General features: G+C 38.4%; 1 protein-coding gene across 1 annotated transcript in view; it reads left to right on the top strand.

The window, feature by feature from the left end:
* Positions 1-17,699: 17,699 nt before the first annotated feature.
* The window catches only part of UTP20 (UTP20 small subunit processome component), a 75,468-nt gene continuing 71,760 nt past the window's right edge, over positions 17,700-21,407 (top strand). Inside the window, exons 1-3 of the mRNA XM_087723301.1 lie at positions 17,700-17,889; positions 18,551-18,631; positions 20,385-20,451. Of these exons, the coding sequence (XP_087579427.1) occupies positions 17,845-17,889; positions 18,551-18,631; positions 20,385-20,451 (193 nt within the window). The 5' untranslated portion in view covers positions 17,700-17,844. The remainder of the gene's footprint in view (positions 17,890-18,550; positions 18,632-20,384; positions 20,452-21,407) is intronic.

The raw sequence follows: 21,407 nt of genomic DNA, 5'->3' as shown, positions 1-21,407 counted from the left end.
ATGCTACTTACAAGCATAAATGCACCAAGAGGAGCCTCACAAGGAAGAAGAATCGAGTTTAGTGTGTGTAGGTGAGCTCAGTTCAGTTCAAAAAAGGATTTTCATGAAAATATTGTAATAAAACTTTAATTTTATAAGTCTATTTCCATTTATTTTGTGGTATTGCCTTATTTAACATAGTTACCTAAATTGTCAGGAAACATTATGTCCTATGACAAAATGGAGGTCATTTTCGGATTCAGCGCACCAAAAAACATAAAGATTACGTGGAATAACCAAAACAGCTCTTGAAAAAATTTTTTTTTGCAGACCTGTGATTTGTGAATGATTCTTCATATTACATCCACCCAAGTTAATATTTGCAAGGCAAGGTTGATACATTTTTAATCTTATTTGGTTGGCAATATGTGAACTGATGAGGTTATACACTATGTTAAACAGCCCATACATCATGTAAATTCAGCCAATTATGGTTTAGTTAATAAACAATTCTGAACAATGTTTAGAAAATGATATATGAACTTAAGCTTGATATAGAGTTGTCTGAAGGTGGCTCAGTGGCTAAGACGCTGAGCTTGTCAATCAGAAAGGTCAGTAGTTCGGAGGTTCAAATAGTTAGTGCTGCATAATGGAATGAGCTCCTGTTACTTGTCCCAGCTTCTGCCAATCTAGCAGTTTGAAAGCATGTAAAAGTGCAAGTAAAAAAAATAGGAACCACCTTTGGTGGGAAGGTAACAGTGTGCCTTCAGCATTTAGTCATGTAGGCCACATGACCACGGAGGCATCTTCGGACAGCGCTGGCTCTTTGGCTTTGAAACAGATGAGCACTGCCCTCTAGAATCAGGAACAACTAGCACTTTTGCGAGGGAAACCTTTACGTTTACCTTTACTACAATTGCATGTAGGGGTTGTTTGGTAAGCATAGGCTGCAGATAGCTGCAGACCTTCAATACACTCACCTCCCAAATTCCAACTTTGTGGAGTGCATATCCTATATGCTGATTGGTTGAGCCAACTTCCTGTTCTGTGCTTTGCTATTTGAGTGCCCCCTAGCCAGATTACATTTGCAGAAATATAAATGGAACATCTATGCAACCATCTGTGAAGTTGGCCTCCCTCAGTAACCAAGAAAGAAACCACTCAACTCCATTTTGCAGAATTAAGAGTACTTTTACTGGTCATGAGTAGATAGCTAAGCAAAGCAAGATCTAAGGCAAAAGCACGTGTAATCATAGATATCATCAGGTTGGTATGCCGGACAGTTGGCGGCAAATCCTGTATCTGCAGCATGCGCAGTAGATGGTGAGAACAACTCCCTTTTAACAGTCACTCCTGTACTGATACTTCCTCACCCAAATACCATGCCCCTCCCCTCCCCGTTTCAATGGCAGCCGAAAGCAGCAAAAAAGAGGCTGACACTATCCCAGAATGACACATACATACATTCCCTGATGTGCAGTGCTGGATGAGTCTGCTTGATCCTTCACTAAAATGAACTACCTCCAACTTTATGATGTCTGATAGATGTAAACATGGTCTACTAATAAGTAAAATTAATCTGTATTAAAGCCAAACTGTTTTGTTTAGATCTATGGGGCTGCGTATTCATAACCCTTTACACAATGATCTCTTGTGAAAGTTAGTCCTCACATGATTTAAAGAAAACCATATTAGAACAGGCCATTACTAGAACAAGAACAAATAAAAACTGTATCTCCTGCACACAAAATAATTACTTCTGGCTCTTTACATATTGTGGTCAGAAAAAAGTAGGCATAGAGATTTGAACACTGACTGTATAAATCTTGCTTCGGTATAAAGCTGTATAAGTTTTATGGCAACTTTACTGCCATAAAAATTGAATTATTACAAATGTCTGGATTCTAGATTGCCCACTTAATTGCTTCCCGAGAATCCTGTTAGGAGAAACCTGATGTCACACTGTTTTTGTTGTTATATGCTGTGTATATTGTTCTTATGATTACCTAGTAAAAGTTATAGCCTTTTGTGTTATATATTTCTGTGTTTTTAAAATGTATTCAGTAATATATGTAGAAAATTAGAAAGCCCTTATAAATATCACCAAAGTTATAATTAGTATTCAGTTCTGGGAAGGAAAGAGCTAAAATGTCACATTCAGTTTTGTTCAAATGCTGCTTAAACCTTAATGGCAAGAGATTAGTTACACCTATTTGAACTTTATCCTTTTGGCTTTCAAACTGTTCCCTTGTTTGCTTAAGGTTTTTAATTTTACAAAAACAGATTTATCATTTAACCAGATTGCTAACTATAGGTTAATTTAAGTGAAAGAACTCAGAAAGGTGACTGAGAGAGGTGAAAAGGAAGATAACTATAGAGATCAGTTCTCTTAATTCCTTCTGTTGTTAATCTGAGGTTGATGATTGTCCCCAGTTGCCAGCTCTTGATGTCAAATTAGTTCTTTCTTTCTCCTTAAATTATTGCTTTTCTGTGATTCCATTAAGACAGTTATAGTTGCTCCCAGTATTGTCTCTATTTAACTTTTCCCCATAACTAAGATTCCTTTATAAAAGCAGAAATTAGAATCCAAGGTGTTTAAAATAAAAGGAAATCAATTCTTTATTTGAACAGTCTGATTCCTTATGATTCCTGATTTCCTTGAATTAAAATTTGTTGCTTTACAAAGTTTTTTTTAAATATAAGAAGTCTGTTTGACACAAATCACATTTAAAGAGTTAGCCTTAAGTAAGATCTGACTTAGTGGTACTATAATTGAAAAGTTTGCTGATGCTCTTTTTTCCTTTGCTCATCTCTCTGCATGTATTTTGACAGCATAAAATGGGGAGGTTTGTGCATTGGAAGGCAATAAAACATAAGGGTGATAGAAGCTGAAATAAGTTTATTGAACAAAGTAAATGAATGGCAAAATATAATATTCATGGACAAAGCAACAAATATGAAACGTCAACATTTAATAGAGAATAGGATAGAACAGAACAGAACAGAATATTGGGCAAGTATTCCGTATTTTTCAGAGTATAAGACACACCTTTTTCTCTCAAAAAAGAGGCTGAAAATCTGGCTGTGTCTTATACACTGAATACAGAATTTTCAGCCTCCCAAAACCCCACCCCCTTTGCAAAAATGGCCATGCATAGCCTTTAGGAGGCTTCCAGAGTGCTCCTGGGGGCTGGGGAGGGCAGAAATGAGCGAGAAATAGGCTGTTTCCCCCCCCTCCAGCCCCCCAGGAGCACTCTACAAGCCTCCTAAAGGCTATGCATGCTCTTTTTTTGAAAAAAACGGGTCATTTTGGGTAGGTCTGCAGAGTGCAAAAACTTTTTTTAAAAAAATTGCTTCTTCAAAATCTTGGTGCGTCTTATACTCTGAAAAATACAGTAATTGGACATACAAGGAATTTGTTTCTGGTGCATAAGCTCAATATAGGAAACATCCAGACTGAACCCGAGGGAGGGATCAAATGTGTCATTAGGCATGAGTCCCTGCACACCCACAAGATATCTAAGTCCAACCCACTTTTAATTCCTTTGACTCTTATGTACCATCAATTTGCTTTGACTGTTAATAGCTGAGAATCATGTAGAAAGCTTAAGTTTGCAATAAATCTTTATACTCATTAAAAGTGCCCGAATCTACTGATTTCTACATGCTTGACCCTCTTAGTGTACAGGTAAACCTGGGTTACGAGTGTTCCCTTAGCGATCCACCACATGGAAGCTCCATTTTGGCCTGCAATGGGCTGGGGGAGGCCTGTGGAGGGCTGAATGGAGTGGCAGATTCACTCCTCAGAAGCTCCATTTCAACCGGCAACTTGCTGGACGAGGCCTGCGGAGGCCCAAATGGAGCTGCAGAGGGCGCACATGGCTGAGAGGCTGGAGAGGAGACTGCTTGCTAGATCATAAGGTAAGTGACCTGGTGCGGCAGGTTGGGGGGGGGAAGCAATTGTGGGGAACATGAAGTATTTCAGTGTGTCAGTGGAGGCGTTCGGTGGTCTTAGGCATGTGGCCTGTTCCATCAGTAGCCTCCCCCCCATTGCCTTCCCCACCTTGAAATACCTCATGCACTTACCAAGCCTCACATTTAATTAGCAAATCCATGGGCAAAAAGAAGGGAGTGATCCTGCTCAAGGTATGAGATTCACTTCCACAAATCCTTGGGTTACGAATGGAATGGAAAGGCTCCATTACATTCATAACTCAAGGACTATCTGTACCAATGGTGAAATTTAATTTTTTTGCCCACCAGTTCTCTGGTTGTGGCTTGGGGTGTGTGTGTCATGTGACTGGGTGGGCATGACCAACTTTTGTTCACTTTTTAAAGGATTTTTTTCCTGTCTATTCACCTGAACCGGATGGAAAAAAACCCTTTAAAAAGTGGGGGGAGGAGCTTTTGACAATTGCACGGCTCACAGCTGATCTGCGCAATTGTTGGAAGATATTTTTTAAACTTTTTAAAGCATTTTTTCCCCCTGCCTATACACCTGAACTGGCAGGAAAAAAAATCTTTTAAAAAGTGTGCGTGTGTGGAGGGGAAGCTTCCCATGATCACGCGGCTCACAGCTGAGCTTTTTTTTACTACTCCATCCCTATTTTCCCTACTGGTTTGGCCGAACCGGGCTGTACCAGGAGGATTTCACCCCTGATCTGTACATACAAACAACAAGATAATATAATAGTGTATATACAAACATACAAACATGTACATACAAATAACAAATGTACATACAAACAAAAAGGTAATATAAAATATCAGAAGGTAGATGATGATGATGATAATAATAATAATAATAATAACAACAATAAGAAGAACAATAATAATGTTCAGTTGGCTGAGTTTCATGTTTAATGAATAAACTATATAATAATAATAATAATAATAATAATAATAATAATAATAATAATAACTATAGACCAATAACATGCTTGCCAACAACCTTCAAATTACTCACAGGCATTATTGCAGATAACATGATGGATTATTTGGAAACAAACAACATCTTGCCAGTAGAGCAAAAAGGCAACAAAAGAAGGAGCAGGGGCACAAAAGATCAGCTTCTAATTGATAAAATGATATTAGAAAATTGTAAGAACAGAAAAACGAACTTGAACATGGTCTGGATTGATTACAAAAAGGCATTTGATTCACTGCCACATAGTTGGATCATAAAATGCTTAGAAACAACTGGCATTAGCAAAAATATTACATCCTTTACTGAAAAGGCGATGAAACAATGGAGAACTGAGTTGGCGGTAGGGAATGAGATCTACGGAATGGTTAATATCACGCGAGGAATTTTCCAGGGTGATTCACTTTCACCTCTTCTCTTCATCATCACAATGATCCCACTATCAGTAATCTTTTAAAAAAATGAAATTAGGCTACCAAACAGCCAAAGAAGCTGAAAAAAATTTGCATTTACTATATATGGATGATTTGAAACTCTATGGAAAGTCAGAAATAGAAATCCAATCATTGACAAACACAGTCCGAGTATTCAGCACCGATATTTCAATGCAGTTTGGCATGGAAAAATGCGCCACTGTATCCATAAAAAGGGGCAAAATCACTGCATCTGAGGGAATTGAAATGCCCAATGGCCAACTACTTAAATGCAAAGAAAATGAAGCCTACAAATACTTAGGCATTCTGCAGTTGGATAACATCAAGCATGGAGAAGTAAAAACTATTGTCAGGCGAGAGTACACCAACAGAGTTAGGAAAATTTTGAAATCTAAATTGAATGGTGGAAATACAATCAAGGCCATAAATACCTGGGCAATACCAGTTATAAGATACACAGCTGGTATAGTTAACTGGACACAAACTGATTTGGACCTTTTGGACTGAAAAACCAGGAAACTAATGACAATGCACTACAGTTTACATCCACGTGGTGATACTGATAGACTATATCTGCCCCGAAAATCAGGTGGCAGAGGATTATTACAAGTGAAGCAAACAGTTGAAGAGGAAAAACATGCACTGGCTGATTATTTAAAAAAAAGTCAAGAACATCTATTAATCGAAGTAAAGAACAAAAATCTACTGAAGGCCCAACAGACAAAACAAGAATACAGAAAAGATGTGATAAAATCAAGAATGGAGAGTTGGCAGAACAAAGCACTGCATGGTCAATTTCTGGAAAAAATAAAAGATAAAGTAGACAGTGAACAAACTTGGTTATGGTTAAAAACAGGTACATTAAAGAAAGAAACAGAGTCACTAATCCTGGCTGCGCAAGAACAAGCTATCCGCACAAATGCCATTAAGGCCAAAATCGAAAAATCCTCTGATGATGCCAAATGCAGACTTTGCAAAGAAGCTGATGAAACTGTTGATCACATACTCAGCTGCTGTAAAAAAAATCACGCAGACTGATTATAAATTGCAGCACAATTCAGTAGCACAAATGATCCATTGGAATTTGTGCAAAAATTATAATATTAAAACAGCAACAAACTGGTGGGAGCATCAGCCTGAAAAAGTCACCGAAAATCAGATGGTCAAGATCTTGTGGGATTTCCGTATACAAACCGACAAAATACTGGCGCATAATACACCAGACATCACACTGGTGGAGAAAAATAAGGTCACAATCATAGACATCGCAATACCAGGTGATAGCAGGGTCGCCAAGAAGGAACATGAAAAAATCGCAAGATACCAGGACTTAAAAATTGAAATTCAACGACTATGGCACAAACCAGCAGTGGTAATTCCAGTGGTAATTGGCACACTGGGTACTATTCCAAAAGCACTGGAATTACATTTAAAACAGTTAAAAATTGACAAAATCACCATCAGTCAAATGCAAAAAGCCACACTGCTTGGATCTGCACGCATATTACGAAAATACGTTACGACGTCCTAGGCCCCTGGGTGGGGCCCGACTAGTAACCAATGCCAAATCCAGCTAAACAACTGGCCGCTGTGATACAATTGTACAATAATAATAATAATAATAATAATAATAATAATAATAATAATAATAATAATAATACAACTCCGCCGTTGCCGGTCCCAAGCCCGGATGAGAAAAGAGGAGGGTTAGGGTCAGGTTGGCATCTGGTCCCATAAAAAAACCCCGCCAACCCATACAATATGGTGAAAAAATCGAATAAGAATTCCATACCGCATCGGTCGTCACATGGGTTAACAAGGGCCGTGGCGGATGTTGGGGTCCCTGGACATCCGTCGACAAGTGGGCTACAAGTGGACCAGCCAACAAAACGACAAAAATATAGTGCAGATGAAAACTGTGCCATAATGGCCTGTTACTACAACTCAGAGCCAGAAAAAAGAGGTTATTTAAAGTGAACGTATGAATTATGGAAAGAACAATATCCAGATTCAAATGTTTATTATACGGAATAAAGTGTTCAGTGAAGTTGAACATGAGGAAATTCAGGCAAATTGCAAAACCCAAAAAACAATATCACAAGCGGAAATAACTGATATTCAAGACACAACTAAAGACATTATAGTAGAACTCCCAGAAGAAGCTCTCGGGGAGGAAATAACATCACCACCACTAGAACCAGTTATCACTGAACCAACTGATGAACTAACTCAAAAACAAAAAGAATTGAAGGATAAGATCATGGAGCATTTTCTGCTTAATGAGGAAAGGCAACGTTTACCATCACTAAAAACTGTGCCTAAGAAAATTTTGGCCCCTATCATGAAAATGGCTAATGCAGTGTTTTCAACAATTGAACCGGGATCCATCTTGGAAACAAACCAGTTAATGTACAGCGCAGCTGTAATAGTCACTAATGAACTAGGCATTAAAATTAAAGTACCTAGTCACACAACAGAAAAAGCATCAAAGCCAAAGTGGAAAATCCGTTTAGAACAAAAAATCAAAAAATTAAGGGCAGATGCTAGTAACTTAAAGAACATGCATGAGCAGCGGCTTAAAAACAACAAAATCATAGATCGGCTAATCAGAAGATATAGATTGGATACAAGAAACATCAATGAAGCTGTAGAGATTGTAAAACAGCAGATAACAGCAACAGCTAGAAAAATTGAAAGATATGAGGCACGAATCATCCAATATAAACAAAATCAGCAATTTCGATCAGACCAACGGCATTTTTATCAAAGTCTTAATGTGAATGGTGACACCAAAAGTGAAAAACCAGAAAAGCAGGCCACAGTTGAATTCTGGAAAGAATTGTGGGAAAATGCAAAGGATTACAGAAAGCAAAGTGGATACATGACTTTGAGAAAAGCACTGGCAACAAACAAATGCAAGTATTAGAAATAACAACTGAGATGGTCAAAAATCGAGTTAAAAAGGTAAAGAATTGGACATCACCTGGAAAGGACCAATTACATGGTTTCTGGCTCAAATATCTGACCAGTTTACATGCAATATTGGCCAGGCAACTGAATGAAATTTTACAAAAGGGCCAAATTGATGAATAGTTGACAACTGGAAAAACATACTTGATTCAGAAAGATGTAACTAAAGGAACAACACCTGAAAACTACAGACCAATAACATGCTTGCCAACAACCTTCAAATTACTCACAGGCATTATTGCAGATAACATGATGGATTATTTGGAAACAAACAACATCTTGCCAGTAGAGCAAAAAGGCAACAAAAGAAGGAGCAGGGGCACAAAAGATCAGCTTCTAATTGATAAAATGATATTAGAAAATTGTAAGAACAGAAAAACGAACTTGAACATGGTCTGGATTGATTACAAAAAGGCATTTGATTCACTGCCACATAGTTGGATCATAAAATGCTTAGAAACAACTGGCATTAGCAAAAATATTACATCCTTTACTGAAAAGGCGATGAAACAATGGAGAACTGAGTTGGCAGTAGGGAATGAGATCTACGGAATGGTTAATATCACGCAAGGAATTTTCCAGGGTGATTCACTTTCACCTCTTCTCTTCATCATCGCAATGATCCCACTATCAGTAATCTTTTAAAAAAATGAAATTAGGCTACCAAACAGCCAAAGAAGCTGAAAAAAATTTGCATTTACTATATATGGATGATTTGAAACTCTATGGAAAGTCAGAAATAGAAATCCAATCATTGACAAACACAGTCCGAGTATTCAGCACCGATATTTCAATGCAGTTTGGCATGGAAAAATGCGCCACTGTATCCATAAAAAGGGGCAAAATCACTGCATGTGAGGGAATTGAAATGCCCAATGGCCAATTAATTAAATGCAAAGAAAATGAAGCCTACAAATACTTAGGCATTCTGCAGTTGGATAACATCAAGCATGGAGAAGTAAAAACTATTGTCAGGCGAGAGTACACCAACAGAGTTAGGAAAATTTTAAAATCTAAATTGAATGGCGGAAATACAATCAAGGCCATAAATACCTGGGCAATACCAGTTATAAGATACACAGCTGGTATAGTTAACTGGACACAAACTGATTTGGACCTTTTGAACCGAAAAACCAGGAAACTAATGACAATGCACTACAGTTTACATCCACGTGGTGATACTGATAGACTATATCTGCCCCGAAAATCAGGTGGCAGAGGATTATTATAAGTGAAGCAAACAGTTGAAGAAGAAAAACATGCACTGGCTGATTATTTAAAAGAAAGTCAAGAACATCTATTAATTGAAATAAAGAACAAAAATCTACTGAAGGCCCAACAGACAAAACAAGAATACAGAAAAGATGTGATAAAATCAAGAATGGAGAGTTGGCAGAACAAAGCACTGCATGGCCAATTTCTGGAAAAAATAAAAGATAAAGTGGACAGTGAACAAACTTGGTTATAGTTAACAACAGGTACATTAAAGAAAGAAACAGAGTCACTAATCCTGGCTGCGCAAGAACAAGCTATCCGCACAAATGCCATTAAGGCCAAAATCGAAAAATCCTCTGATGATGCCAAATGCAGACTTTGCAAAGAAGCTGATAAAACTGTTGATCACATACTCAGCTGCTGTAAAAAAATCACGCAGACTGATTATAAATTGCAGCACAATTCAGTAGCACAAATGATCCATTGGAATTTGTGCAAAAATTATAATATTAAAACAGCAACAAACTGGTGGGAACATCAGCCTGAAAAAGTCACCGAAAATCAGATGGTCAAGATCTTGTGGGATTTCCGTATACAAACAGAAAAAATACTGGCGCATAATACACCAGACATCACACTGGTTGAGAAAAATAAGGTTACAATCATAGACATCGCAATACCAGGTGATAGCAGGGTCGACGAGAAGGAATATGAAACAATTACGAAATACCAGGACTTAAAAATTGAAATTCAACGATTATAGCACAAACCAGCAGTGGTAATTCCAATAGTAATTGGCACATTAGGTGCTATTCCAAAAGCACTGGAATTACATTTAAAACAGTTAAAATTGACAAAATCACCATCAGTCAAATGCAAAAAGCTGCACTGCTTGGATTTGCATGCATATTACGAAAATACGTTACAACGTCTTAGGCCCCTGGGTGGGGCCCGACTAGTAATCAATGCCAAATCCGGTGAAACAACTGGCCGCTGTGATACAATTCTGTTGTTGCGAATAATAATAATAATGATTGTAGCAAAATTTTACAAGCTAAGTACAAAGCTAGACACAACCAAGTTGCTAAATTAATCCACTGGTCATTATGTAAAAAATACGACTTATCTGCATCCAAAAAGTCATGGGAGCACAAGGAGGTTACCGAAAATGAGAAGGTAAAGATCTTTTGGGACTTTCAAATACAGACTGATCGTCATTTGGAACACAACACACCAGATACCATGGTTATAGAGGGTTGAAGTGTACAGTTTATTGATATCACTGTACCAGGAGATGCCAGAGTTGAAGAAAAAGAACATGAAAAAAATTACGAAATATCATGACCTGGCCATCAAAACTACACGGCTGTGGATGAAACATGTAACAGTGATATCCATTGTGATTTGGGCACTTGGTACCATGTTCAAGAATTTTACAAAACACATACAAAAATTGCAGATTCTTGCAATAACACCACTGGAACTGCAAAAAACTTTGCTACTGGGAACATCACATATTTTAAGATGGTACTTGGTTGATACCTAGGACTCTGGCAGCAACCCACATCAGCCATTAGCATCAGTCAATGATATTTGTGACACATCTTTAAATATTCACTTGATTTGAGTTTCATGTTTAATGAATAAAATAAATAATAATAATAAAACAATACATCAAGAAATTGAAGCTTCCTGCAATAACACCAATGGAACTGTAAAAACAACTGTGCAACTCGGAACATTGTATATTTTAAGAAGATACTTGGTTGATACCTAGGGTGCTGGCAGCAACTCTTATCAACCATCAGTGCCAGTCAGTGATATTTGTGATACATTTTTAAATGTCCAGTTGACTGAGTTTCATGTATAATGAATAAAAGAACAATAATATAGCCATACCATATGGGTAAATATCCTTAGTCATTAGGAAGTACTGTGGTAATTAGGTGTTCAGCAGACTGCTGGCACGAGGGGAGAAACTATCTTTGTGTCAAATTGTTTTGGCATGACTGTAGAGGCATTCTAAGGGGAGAAGTTGAAGCAGTTTCTGTCCAGGATATGAGGGGGTCTGTAGATATTTTCTCAGCCCTCTTTCTGACCCATGCAGTATACAGGTCCTCAATGGAAAGCAGGCTGGTTGCAATTGTTTTTCCTCCAGTCCTAACTATTTGTTGAAATCTGTACCTGTGCTGTTTGGTTAGTGTGCCAAACCAGCCATAGAAGTACAAATGACAGACTCAATAATTCCTTTGTATAATTGTATCAACAGCTACTGGGACAGTTTGAACTTTCTGAGTTGATGCAGGAAGAACATTCTTTGTTGTGCCTTTTTAATGGTGGTTCTAATATTACTGTAGGTATCCATTTCAAATCCTGGGAGATTACTGTATATTATCAGAAACCTGAAGTTTTCTACTGTTGATACTATATTGCCTTATATTGTTAAGAGGTGGTAGAATAGGAAGGGTACTCCTAAAATCCACTTTCATCTCTACAGTTTTAAGTGTGTTCAACTCCAGATTGTTACAAGTGCACCACATGACCAGTTGTTCAACCTCCCATCTATCTGCAGACTCATCACCATCTCAAATGAGACCAATGACATGTACAAACTTCAATATTTAAACTGAGGGATCCTTTGAGATGTAGTCATTGATATATAGAGAAAAGTATAACAGAGAGAGAGAATATAGCCAGGGGGGTGGGGTGGGGGGCTGTGCTAATTGAACAGGCATTCAATATGATTTTACCTAGCTTTGTTGATCAGAATTTTGATAATTCTGATAATGGGTCAAAAAGTTCTTATGTTGAAATGACAGAATTAAAGGTCAGGTCTTACTGTCCTTTAGAGCTGTGGAAAGTTCCATAATTAACCATAAGTCTGTGGGCTAAACATGTGATTCAAACAGCAAAAGGTATACATGAGTATTTTTATAACTTCTATACCTTATCCACTGTGTACTGATTTCCTCTTATGTAACCAAGTACAAATAAGAAATCTATATATACTTGCTTCAAACTACATTCAGAGTTCTTCCAATTTAAGGGAGGACCCGTCTTTGTTCAGCTGAATAAATATGCTTTTGTTTTAAGAGAGCTAACCTGGACTCCATCTCTTTGTTCGCACCAAACCACACCTGATTCTTGCCTGACATTTTCACTTGCTGCTTTCTATCTGTCAGAAAGCTTATAATCCACCTGTAAGTTTGCACAGGCACAGCTAGCTGAGTTAGTTTAGAGTGGAGGATTTCTAGGATGATGGTATTGAATGCCAAGTTGAAGTCTACAAAAAGGACCCTTGCATAGATCATTGAGGATTCAAAATATTGCAAGATGTAGTGTAGAAATATATTAATAGCATCATCTGCTGATCCATTTGCACAGGCAAACTGCAAGGGGTCCAGCAGCGGATCCATTAGGTGGATTAGGTGGGCCAACTTTACTTTACTTTACTTTAATAAGATTTGGCGGCTCACAGCAAGTAAAAACATTTAAAAATATAAAAAATACAATTATTAAAATTAATACATCATCCATTCAATCACGTGGAGCTGGATATTAATCAACAGCCCCAGGCCTGCGGGAACAGCCAGGTCTTGGCTTTACGGAAGGCCGGGAGAGTGGTAAGGGTCCGGATCTCTGCGGGTATCTCATTCCACAGGGCTGGTGCAGCTACAGAAAAGGCCCTCCCCCGGGGAGCCGCCAGCCGGCATTGTCCGGTCGACGGCACCCGGAGGAGGCTCAACCTGTGTGACCTTATTGGTCGTTGGGAGGTGAATAGCAGGAGGCGGTCTCTCAGGTAGCCAGGTCCTATACCATGTAGGGCTTTAAAAGTAACGACTAGCACCTTGAAGGTTAACACTGACCTTTCAAAGGTTTTCATAACTACAGATGTGCTACATTTCACTTAGCGACCATTCAAAATTACAACCTCCCAAAAGTAACCCCCTTGGTCCCGCAGTTATGTATGTTGCAGCATCACAGCGGTTGTTCGCTGTTATGACCGATCATAGAGACGCTGCAATATGCCCACTGCCTAGTCCTCCCCATTCTACCCCACCAAGGCACTGAGCCTGTTTTGCTAGCTTCCCAGATTCCCTTTGCTCCTTCCTATCCCATTTCTGGTCACTCACTTACCTTTCGAAGATTTCCAGAGTTTCAGAGCAGGTTGACCCACGTGGCAGAAAAGCAGCAGTCTTTCACTCAGATGCTGTTGAACCTGTAAGAATGTGAGATCTAAGGATAACAGCTTCACCAGCATCTGAGTAAAAGACTGCTGCTTTTCTGCTACAAAAGCCAGCGTCCCTGCAGGCCTCATTTGGTCCTCACCTGGGCGATGTCACAACAGCCTCCTGCTTGCTGCTGGGTGGCTGGTTTGAATGAGCAGCTTTAGGGATTGGGGTGTGAAAGCAGTGGCAGCAATCAACGCAGAGCTTGCAATTCAGCTTGATGAGACAAAGGAAACAAGCGTCAGGCCTCAATGACTCTCAGAGTGCTAATAACCAGATGACTATAAATAATATAAATCCTTCCATTCTCCACCATTTATTCAGAACTGAAGAAGCTTCTTGGATGAGAAATGAAACATCTTCAAGCAAAACCAAAGAAAGACCAGCTGCCTTTTAAAAAAGCACCTTTGGGACCACTATGACCTGAATGATTGAGAATCTCCATAGATATCAGTGAATTCAGCCAAGAACATTGAATTCAGAATTGAATACAGAACATAATCTTTTATATCTTCAGCTAGTGGCGCTCCATTTCATCTAAAGCAACAACAAAGTTTTCCTGGGTAGTGATAGTGATGTTTTTTCTTCAGGAATCAGAACCAAACCAAAAAAGCCTTGGGAAAGACTTGAAAGTTATATAGTATACTACTGAAAGTTCTACTTAAGAACATCTATTGTTTATGTCTTGCCTATCAGCTATCAAAAGCTTTATGAGACAGTACCAGCTCTTACACCAGACATTCCATACCACAGGATGATTCAGCTAAAAAAAAAAAGATGATACTCTAGAACTATGAGGTCTCAGAAGGTGATAAAAAAAGCTCTGAAAAATAGCCAAAGGGAACTGGGGAAGGAAATGAGAAGCTTGGAGACTTTCTTTAAAACCTGATACCTTACTAAGTCATATTATATGTAAGAACAGGAGAACATAGAGGAAAATGGGGCACATCATCCTTAATAGACACCCTCTAGTGTGTTAATTATGGTGGCAGTGGTTAGAATGGACCTATGGTAGTGCAGTGGTTAGAATGCAGGCTAACTCTGCCCACTACCAGGAATTCAATCCTGACTGGCTCAAGGTTGACTCAGCCTTCCATTCTCCAAGGTTGGTAAAATGAGGACCCAGATTGTTGGAGGCAATACGCTGACATTGTAAACGGCTCAGAAAGTACTGTAAAGCACCGTAGAGCAGCAAATAAGTCTGTCCTATTGCTATTGCTAGTTATACAATTATCTAATTACTCCTATGGTTTTATTAGTTCCACTTTTAATCAAGTACTTCCTTTTTTTCTCTCTTTGTGCACAGACTCAAGTTTCTCCCACTTAATTTGATGACGTATTCACAGATGACAAGTAACTGGGCATATTGGACAAGCTAATTTTGAATAGCTAAGTTTAAAAAGATGGGATTTTATAATAGGAAAACAAGTACACACCATTCAATGGGACTCCTTTCCCTATTTTCCCTAAGGTCCTAAGGCAGGTCTGTCAAACTTACAGCCCACAGGCTGGATGCATCACGCCCAGTTTAGCGAAGGGGAAAAAAGTCCTGATGCATCATGTAATGACGACACGGGTTTGACACCCCTGCCCTAAGGTAATAAAGCAGCTAGACTCTTTCAGTGACTTATGAACACAGCATTCTGCTAATTGGAAAGCTACCATATTTTTTAGACTGTAAGACGCACCGGAGTATAAGACGCACCAAGATTTTGAAGAGGTAAATAAAAAAAAAAAGATTTTGCCCTCTCCGGCCCCCAGGAGCACTCTGCAGGCTTCCCAAACCCTCTGCACATCAGGGGTTTTTTTTGTGAAAAATGGGGCATGCAGAGAGTTTGGGAGGCCTGAAAAGTGCTCCTGGGGGCCGGGGAGAGCAAAAATGTGATACATGTGGGGTTTGAGAGGTGAAAAACAGGCCAGTTTTTCACAAATCCAGGGTGTGCAGAGGGTTTGTGAGGCCTGTAGAGTGCTCCTGGGGGCTGGGGACAGCAAAAACCTTTTCACTCATTTTTGTCCTCCCCAGCCCCCAGGAGCACACTACAGGCATCCTAAGCACTCTGCGTGTCCATTTTTGCGAAAAATGGGATGTGCTGGGCAGGGATTTGGAAGGCCAAAAATAGTGTATTCAGTGTATAAGATGTATCCAGATTGTCACCCTCTTTTTTGGACGGAAAAGGTGTTTTATACTCCGAAAAATACAGTATATTGAAAAAGAAAATATTTTGCCCTCATTTGTGATCATGGTTCCTTTTGGTCTTCTAAGATTTGTTTTCTACAGTTCTGGTTCTCAAAGTTTGATATGCCAACTATCTGATAAGATGTTGACATGCTTCTCTCACTTTCTAATAATAGCTTCTTGAACTCTATTTCACAGATACTGGCTCTACCTTACTTGTGGCCTTTAAAAAAAATTGTCCCATGGCATTATATTGGCTTCTAAACGTTTTGTTGTTATATTGAATTTACGTAAAGAAGTACAAAAAAAAATCACATAAGAATTTAATTATACTTCCTACTTTTACAGAATTGATGAATTTTTTTCTAGTGTATAATAGTTACATAAAAGTATGCTAATGGTTAATGCCTCTGCTTATAAAGTATACCTCTGCTTGTTTTGGTTTCACAAAAATGGCAGGTTTAGTTTGACAAATTGTACATTGTTTATCTTCTCTTCCTACAGCAACATTCCAAGCTTTGCTTTACTACTACTTCTATTTAATATATAATAAATATATAATATCATGAAGTTGTCAGGTATTCAGATGCCAAATACATTAACTTCTTTTATTGTGAGAAAGTCTAATACATTGTTAATGTAAAAATGTGATAACAGCAGTTAAAAAGTCCTAGACTGAAAACAGAGGGACTGTGAGTTATAGTCTTTCCTCAGGCACAGAAGCTGAGTAGATGACTACTCCCTCAGACCAGCCCAACCCAACCCCACAAACTTTTTGTATGGAGGAGGGTGGGAACATTATATCCACTTACTTGAGTTGTACAAAAGAAAGGTGAATAGAAGTGGGATATAAACTAATAAATAAATAAAATATGCAAATATGCACACACATAATCTTTATCTAAATACTTTCTTGCCAGTTTACAACTTTATGTTCCCAAGGCCAAGACTACATTTGAGCTTGTTTGGAGGTTCTAGCAGGGGAGCGTAGCTATCGTATACCCTTGACCGAAGATCGGTACACTCCTTCTATCTGGGATGGTCGTCCTCTTCCACCGAGCGCCAGCTTTGGGGGGTGGGGGACGCACATGGAGTGGTGAGGGAGGAAGGGGACGCCCGCCTAGCCAGCCAGATCAGCCGAATCAACCCTGGTGATCAATGGGGTGACAGATGTCGCAGGGAGATCGCCATCACATCCCAAGGCCAAGACTTAATTATAGCTTTAATTACTGTAAATCTATTAAACTGTATTAAATTTTTCAATATTATCTTAGAAATGTACTTGCAAAAACCAGGGCAACTCCAGCCAGCCCCAAACTCATCACTTACAGGAATCACACTATCAATAGTACAAGATTCCCGTTATAGCGTTTGTCCAATTATTTATTTGTATTAGACTGGACTCCCAAAGACCCTCTGTCTATGGATCTAGTTGAAGATCCACCCATCAGTCACTTGCTAACGGATTCGGTTCAGCCTTTTCCTTCATTTCCCAAGCGCGTTCTCTCGCAGCCGAACAATGCGCCGTGACACCAGCCTCTACAGAAGAAGAGCCGTGTTAAATTATAGCTGCAAAAATTTAGGAGTCTAGTAATGCTTTTTTCAACTGACAGATGTTATTAAAAGGCACAAACTCCTTCGGATTATCTCTCACAGAGACCCAGAAAGTTTTGTAAAACGACACCACGGCGCCGAGTTTTCCTTCCACTTTTCTGTTTTCCGGCTTACGTGTCACATGATAGTCGTATCCCAGAATCCCTCAATCAAGATGGTAGCCCCCGGGAGCTGAAGAGGCACATGTTTGTACCGGTGTCCGACTGAATACGTCGGGTTTTTTTTTTTGCAGGATCTCTTGTTTAGTTTACCGTCATCGTCTCCCAAAGTAGCTTTTTTGTTGTTGTTTACATTTTCGAACACATGAAGACCAAATCGTCAGCTCATAAGACTGAGAACACGCATCGGGTGAGAAACGGGAGTCAGATCAATTTAATATTTGATTGACCGCAAAGGAGAATTATTGCTTGCGTTGCTGTTAATTTAATCCCGAATTCGTTATTGAGTTAGCCCTGAAATTGTGACATCTATTTTCATATCAGAATTATGAAATTAATATGTCTTTAGTAATGCTAAATATTAGCTAAATCGTTAGTTTGCAAATGAAAATAATGTCCATTCTGGTTGCTCATCCAATAGCATATACATTATAATAATGTTTAGTTTAAGAGAGGAATCATCTACAAGTCGGTGAACTGAACAAATTCGTCCAGACAGAACAATTTACAGTATTAGATTAGGAAGGCTCCTATTTGCAAGTTTTTTCAGCCAGCTGTGTCACTATCTTCGGCTTATAGTATACTAATATTACTATTAATTATTATCCAGAATGTGGAACATGCGGTTAAGTGCAAAAAAGGATTAATTCACATTGACATATGTGTCAATATCAGAAGATTATAGTGTATGTGTAGGCCATGTGTTTTCAAGCATCATGCCATTATAAGAAAAAATATTTTAAAGATGCAGTAGCATCAGATTTGACCCAAATGATAAAATATATTTTTTAACAATGTCATTCATGAATTACTGATATTCAGCCAGAGTATCTTCTGTGTTTTTCTTGTAGTTCCTCACTTTTTCAGAACGCTTAAGCAATGTAAACATTGACATTATACATCGAATTGATAGAACAGGAAGCTATGCTGAGGTAAGACCAACAGTCTTTGTGGTAATATTGTCATATATCATATTCCTTAGTGATAGGAACAGTTCTCTGTCTTCTTTTGTTTACTTGCTGAAATAGCTGCCCTTTAGGATTCTTTCATTTTTTTTTCCATTTCCATTTTCCCTTTATTTGTATGCCGCCCTTTTCCCTGGGGGTATTCAGGGCGGCTCACAGTTCAGAAAAGGGGGGGGGGGAGGACAAACAATTTCCAACATGAAGACAATACAACATATTAAAAGAAAACACAACAGTCACACAATTCGAGTGGGGTTAGACTCTTAACCCCAGGCCAGCCGGGACAGCCAGATCTTTAGAGTGGCGCGGAAGGACTGGAGGGTGGTGAGGGTCTGAATCTCCATGGGGAGTTTGTTCCAGAGAGTCGGAGCAGCCACCGGGAAGGCTCTCCTCCGGGTAGTTGCCAGTGTACACTGGCTGGATGATGGAATTCGGAGGAGGCCTAATCTATGCGATCGTATCGGTCTAGTGGAGGTAATTGGCAGTAGGCGGTCTCTCAAGTACCCAGGTCCAATACCATGAAGGGCTTTGTAGGTGATAAGTAGCACCTTGAAGCGCACCTGGAGATCAACAGGCAGCCAGTGCAGCTCGCGGAGGATAGGTCTTTCATCTCAGCTGATACCATTGTCCTCCCTTTCTCCAAGTCTGGTAACAAGATTACTATCCCTTTTTGGTACATTCTTATATTATTCCCATGATGCAATTAGCTGTCTTGATTGCCACTATTAATAGAACATTTGAGGTATACATTAAAGAAGTTCTGTAGCTCCACTGTAAAGAAGAGGAACTATGGCAGAAACACATATGGGCCTTGTTGTACCACATCTCAAATTGTGTGTGTGTGTGTGTGTATACATACGTACACATACTGTATATACACATACACATATAATAATATATATCAACCTTGGAGGGCAATTGATGCACCACAAATATCCTTTTTTACTGGACACGTGTATATCAGCTTCCATGCTGAAATTATGGCATTATGAAAGAATTGTTGTCATGGAAATGTACCTTGAATTGAGAACACTTATTGAATGGATTCTCATTATTTATTCTTAAATGCTATGATAAACAGTATTGTTTTCAGTTCAGCAGTAATTATAATATAGATGCAGACCCTATTTTAGACAGATCTGCATCCTGTCAAAATCAGGTTCTGAATACGATTGTTTAGTTTTAAAAAGAAGAAACAAATTTTTTAAAAACTCAAGGAAAATTTACATACATATTCCATTATCTTATATAATGTTGCCATGGTTATGATTTCATGTAGTTTAATGAATGATCTGGCTGTAAAACATTTCTATTAATTTTAGTGAAAATGTATATTAACTGTAGAAAGCCTCTCCCTAATGTTCCTATTCTTCTCTACTCTTTTCTTCTCACTCTTTCTTTCTTGACAGCAAAACAGTGAAAACAAGCAAATTAATATCTTACTGTAAAAAAAAATTGGCCCTTGGCTTCCTACTGTCAAATCATTACTATTGGATTATACGATATTGCCATAGTCATTGATTTATTAGGATTTTAAGTTCTTTTTGTAATTCATTGGCAAATCATTTCAAATTATATATGCAATAGAATAATCACTGGAATATTTCAGAGCTTTTTTGTTATATATCACAAAATATTGATCTACCATAGATCTTATGCCTTATTCTTTGAAAAATAATATGTATGTCTACTGATTAATGTATATGCTTGATTTTGGTAGGAGGTTGAGACCTATTTTCATGAAGGACTTGAGAAATGGAGAGAGCTGAATCTGACATGGCATTTTGGTATACTCTTTTTTCCCCCAAAAAAAATTTATATTGTATTTCACTCAGAAATGCAAGTACTTACAATAAAAAATTCAGAACTACATGGTTATTTTCTCCCATTGTTTCTGCTACTTTCAGTTTCTAAACTAAGTCTTCAGTTTTTGGTTAGCATCAGTCAAAAATAGTTTTTTCTGTGCCTTCCTTCTCCCTCTATAAAAACAGAATTGTCTTGTAAGGTAGCCAGGAATTTTCTGGAAAGATTATGTTTGACTACGTAACAAGTGTCAAGTACTTTCCATATTATCCACATCTCCCCTTAGATTGGATGGACAGTAATGACCAAAAGCACTATTACCGTGTCCCCCCCCCCCCATAAAACAAGGCCTTATTTTCTTTTGACCGGTGAAATAAGCACTTAGCCTTATTTTCAGGGAGGTTTTATTATTTTTGAGCTGCAGGAGGCGGTGAGCATGGTCACCTGGCTGCTGCTGTGTGGCAATATTTTTGGGGAGGGCTTATTTTAGTGCATGCGCTCAAAAGCCCAATTGGGCTTATTATCCAGGGAGATCTTATTTTCAAGGAAACAGGGTACTTCGTTGGTTCCTTGACTTAATTTAACCCTAGAACTTGCTACAACATTGCTTAATTCATTCATTTAGATTGTTGAGCAAGAGTGGATATTTTTAAAATGCAATGCAACTTCTCACTTACTAATACTTTTTTTCCTTAATGAAGTCATTGCATTCAACTCATTCTGGTCATGGGAATCATTTCATCAGGTTGTTGTATCAAATAAACCATATTTTCCTGTATGTGTAAAAGATTAAAGATCAAAAGATTACACACACATACACACACACACACACACACACACAAATACATACATACTGAACACCAAGCAGGTTTTGCACAGTTTTATCATTAGACTAAATAGATAAATATTGTGTAGAAGTAGCCTCCAAAACAATGTGTTT

The sequence above is a fragment of the Thamnophis sirtalis genome, unplaced genomic scaffold (genome assembly GCF_051295495.1).
Source record: "Thamnophis sirtalis isolate CommonGarterSnake01/CBP01778 unplaced genomic scaffold, rThaSir2_p1.2 scaffold_9, whole genome shotgun sequence".
NCBI lineage: Eukaryota > Metazoa > Chordata > Lepidosauria > Squamata > Natricidae > Thamnophis > Thamnophis sirtalis.
This window is presented reverse-complemented; position numbering and strand designations above follow the sequence as displayed.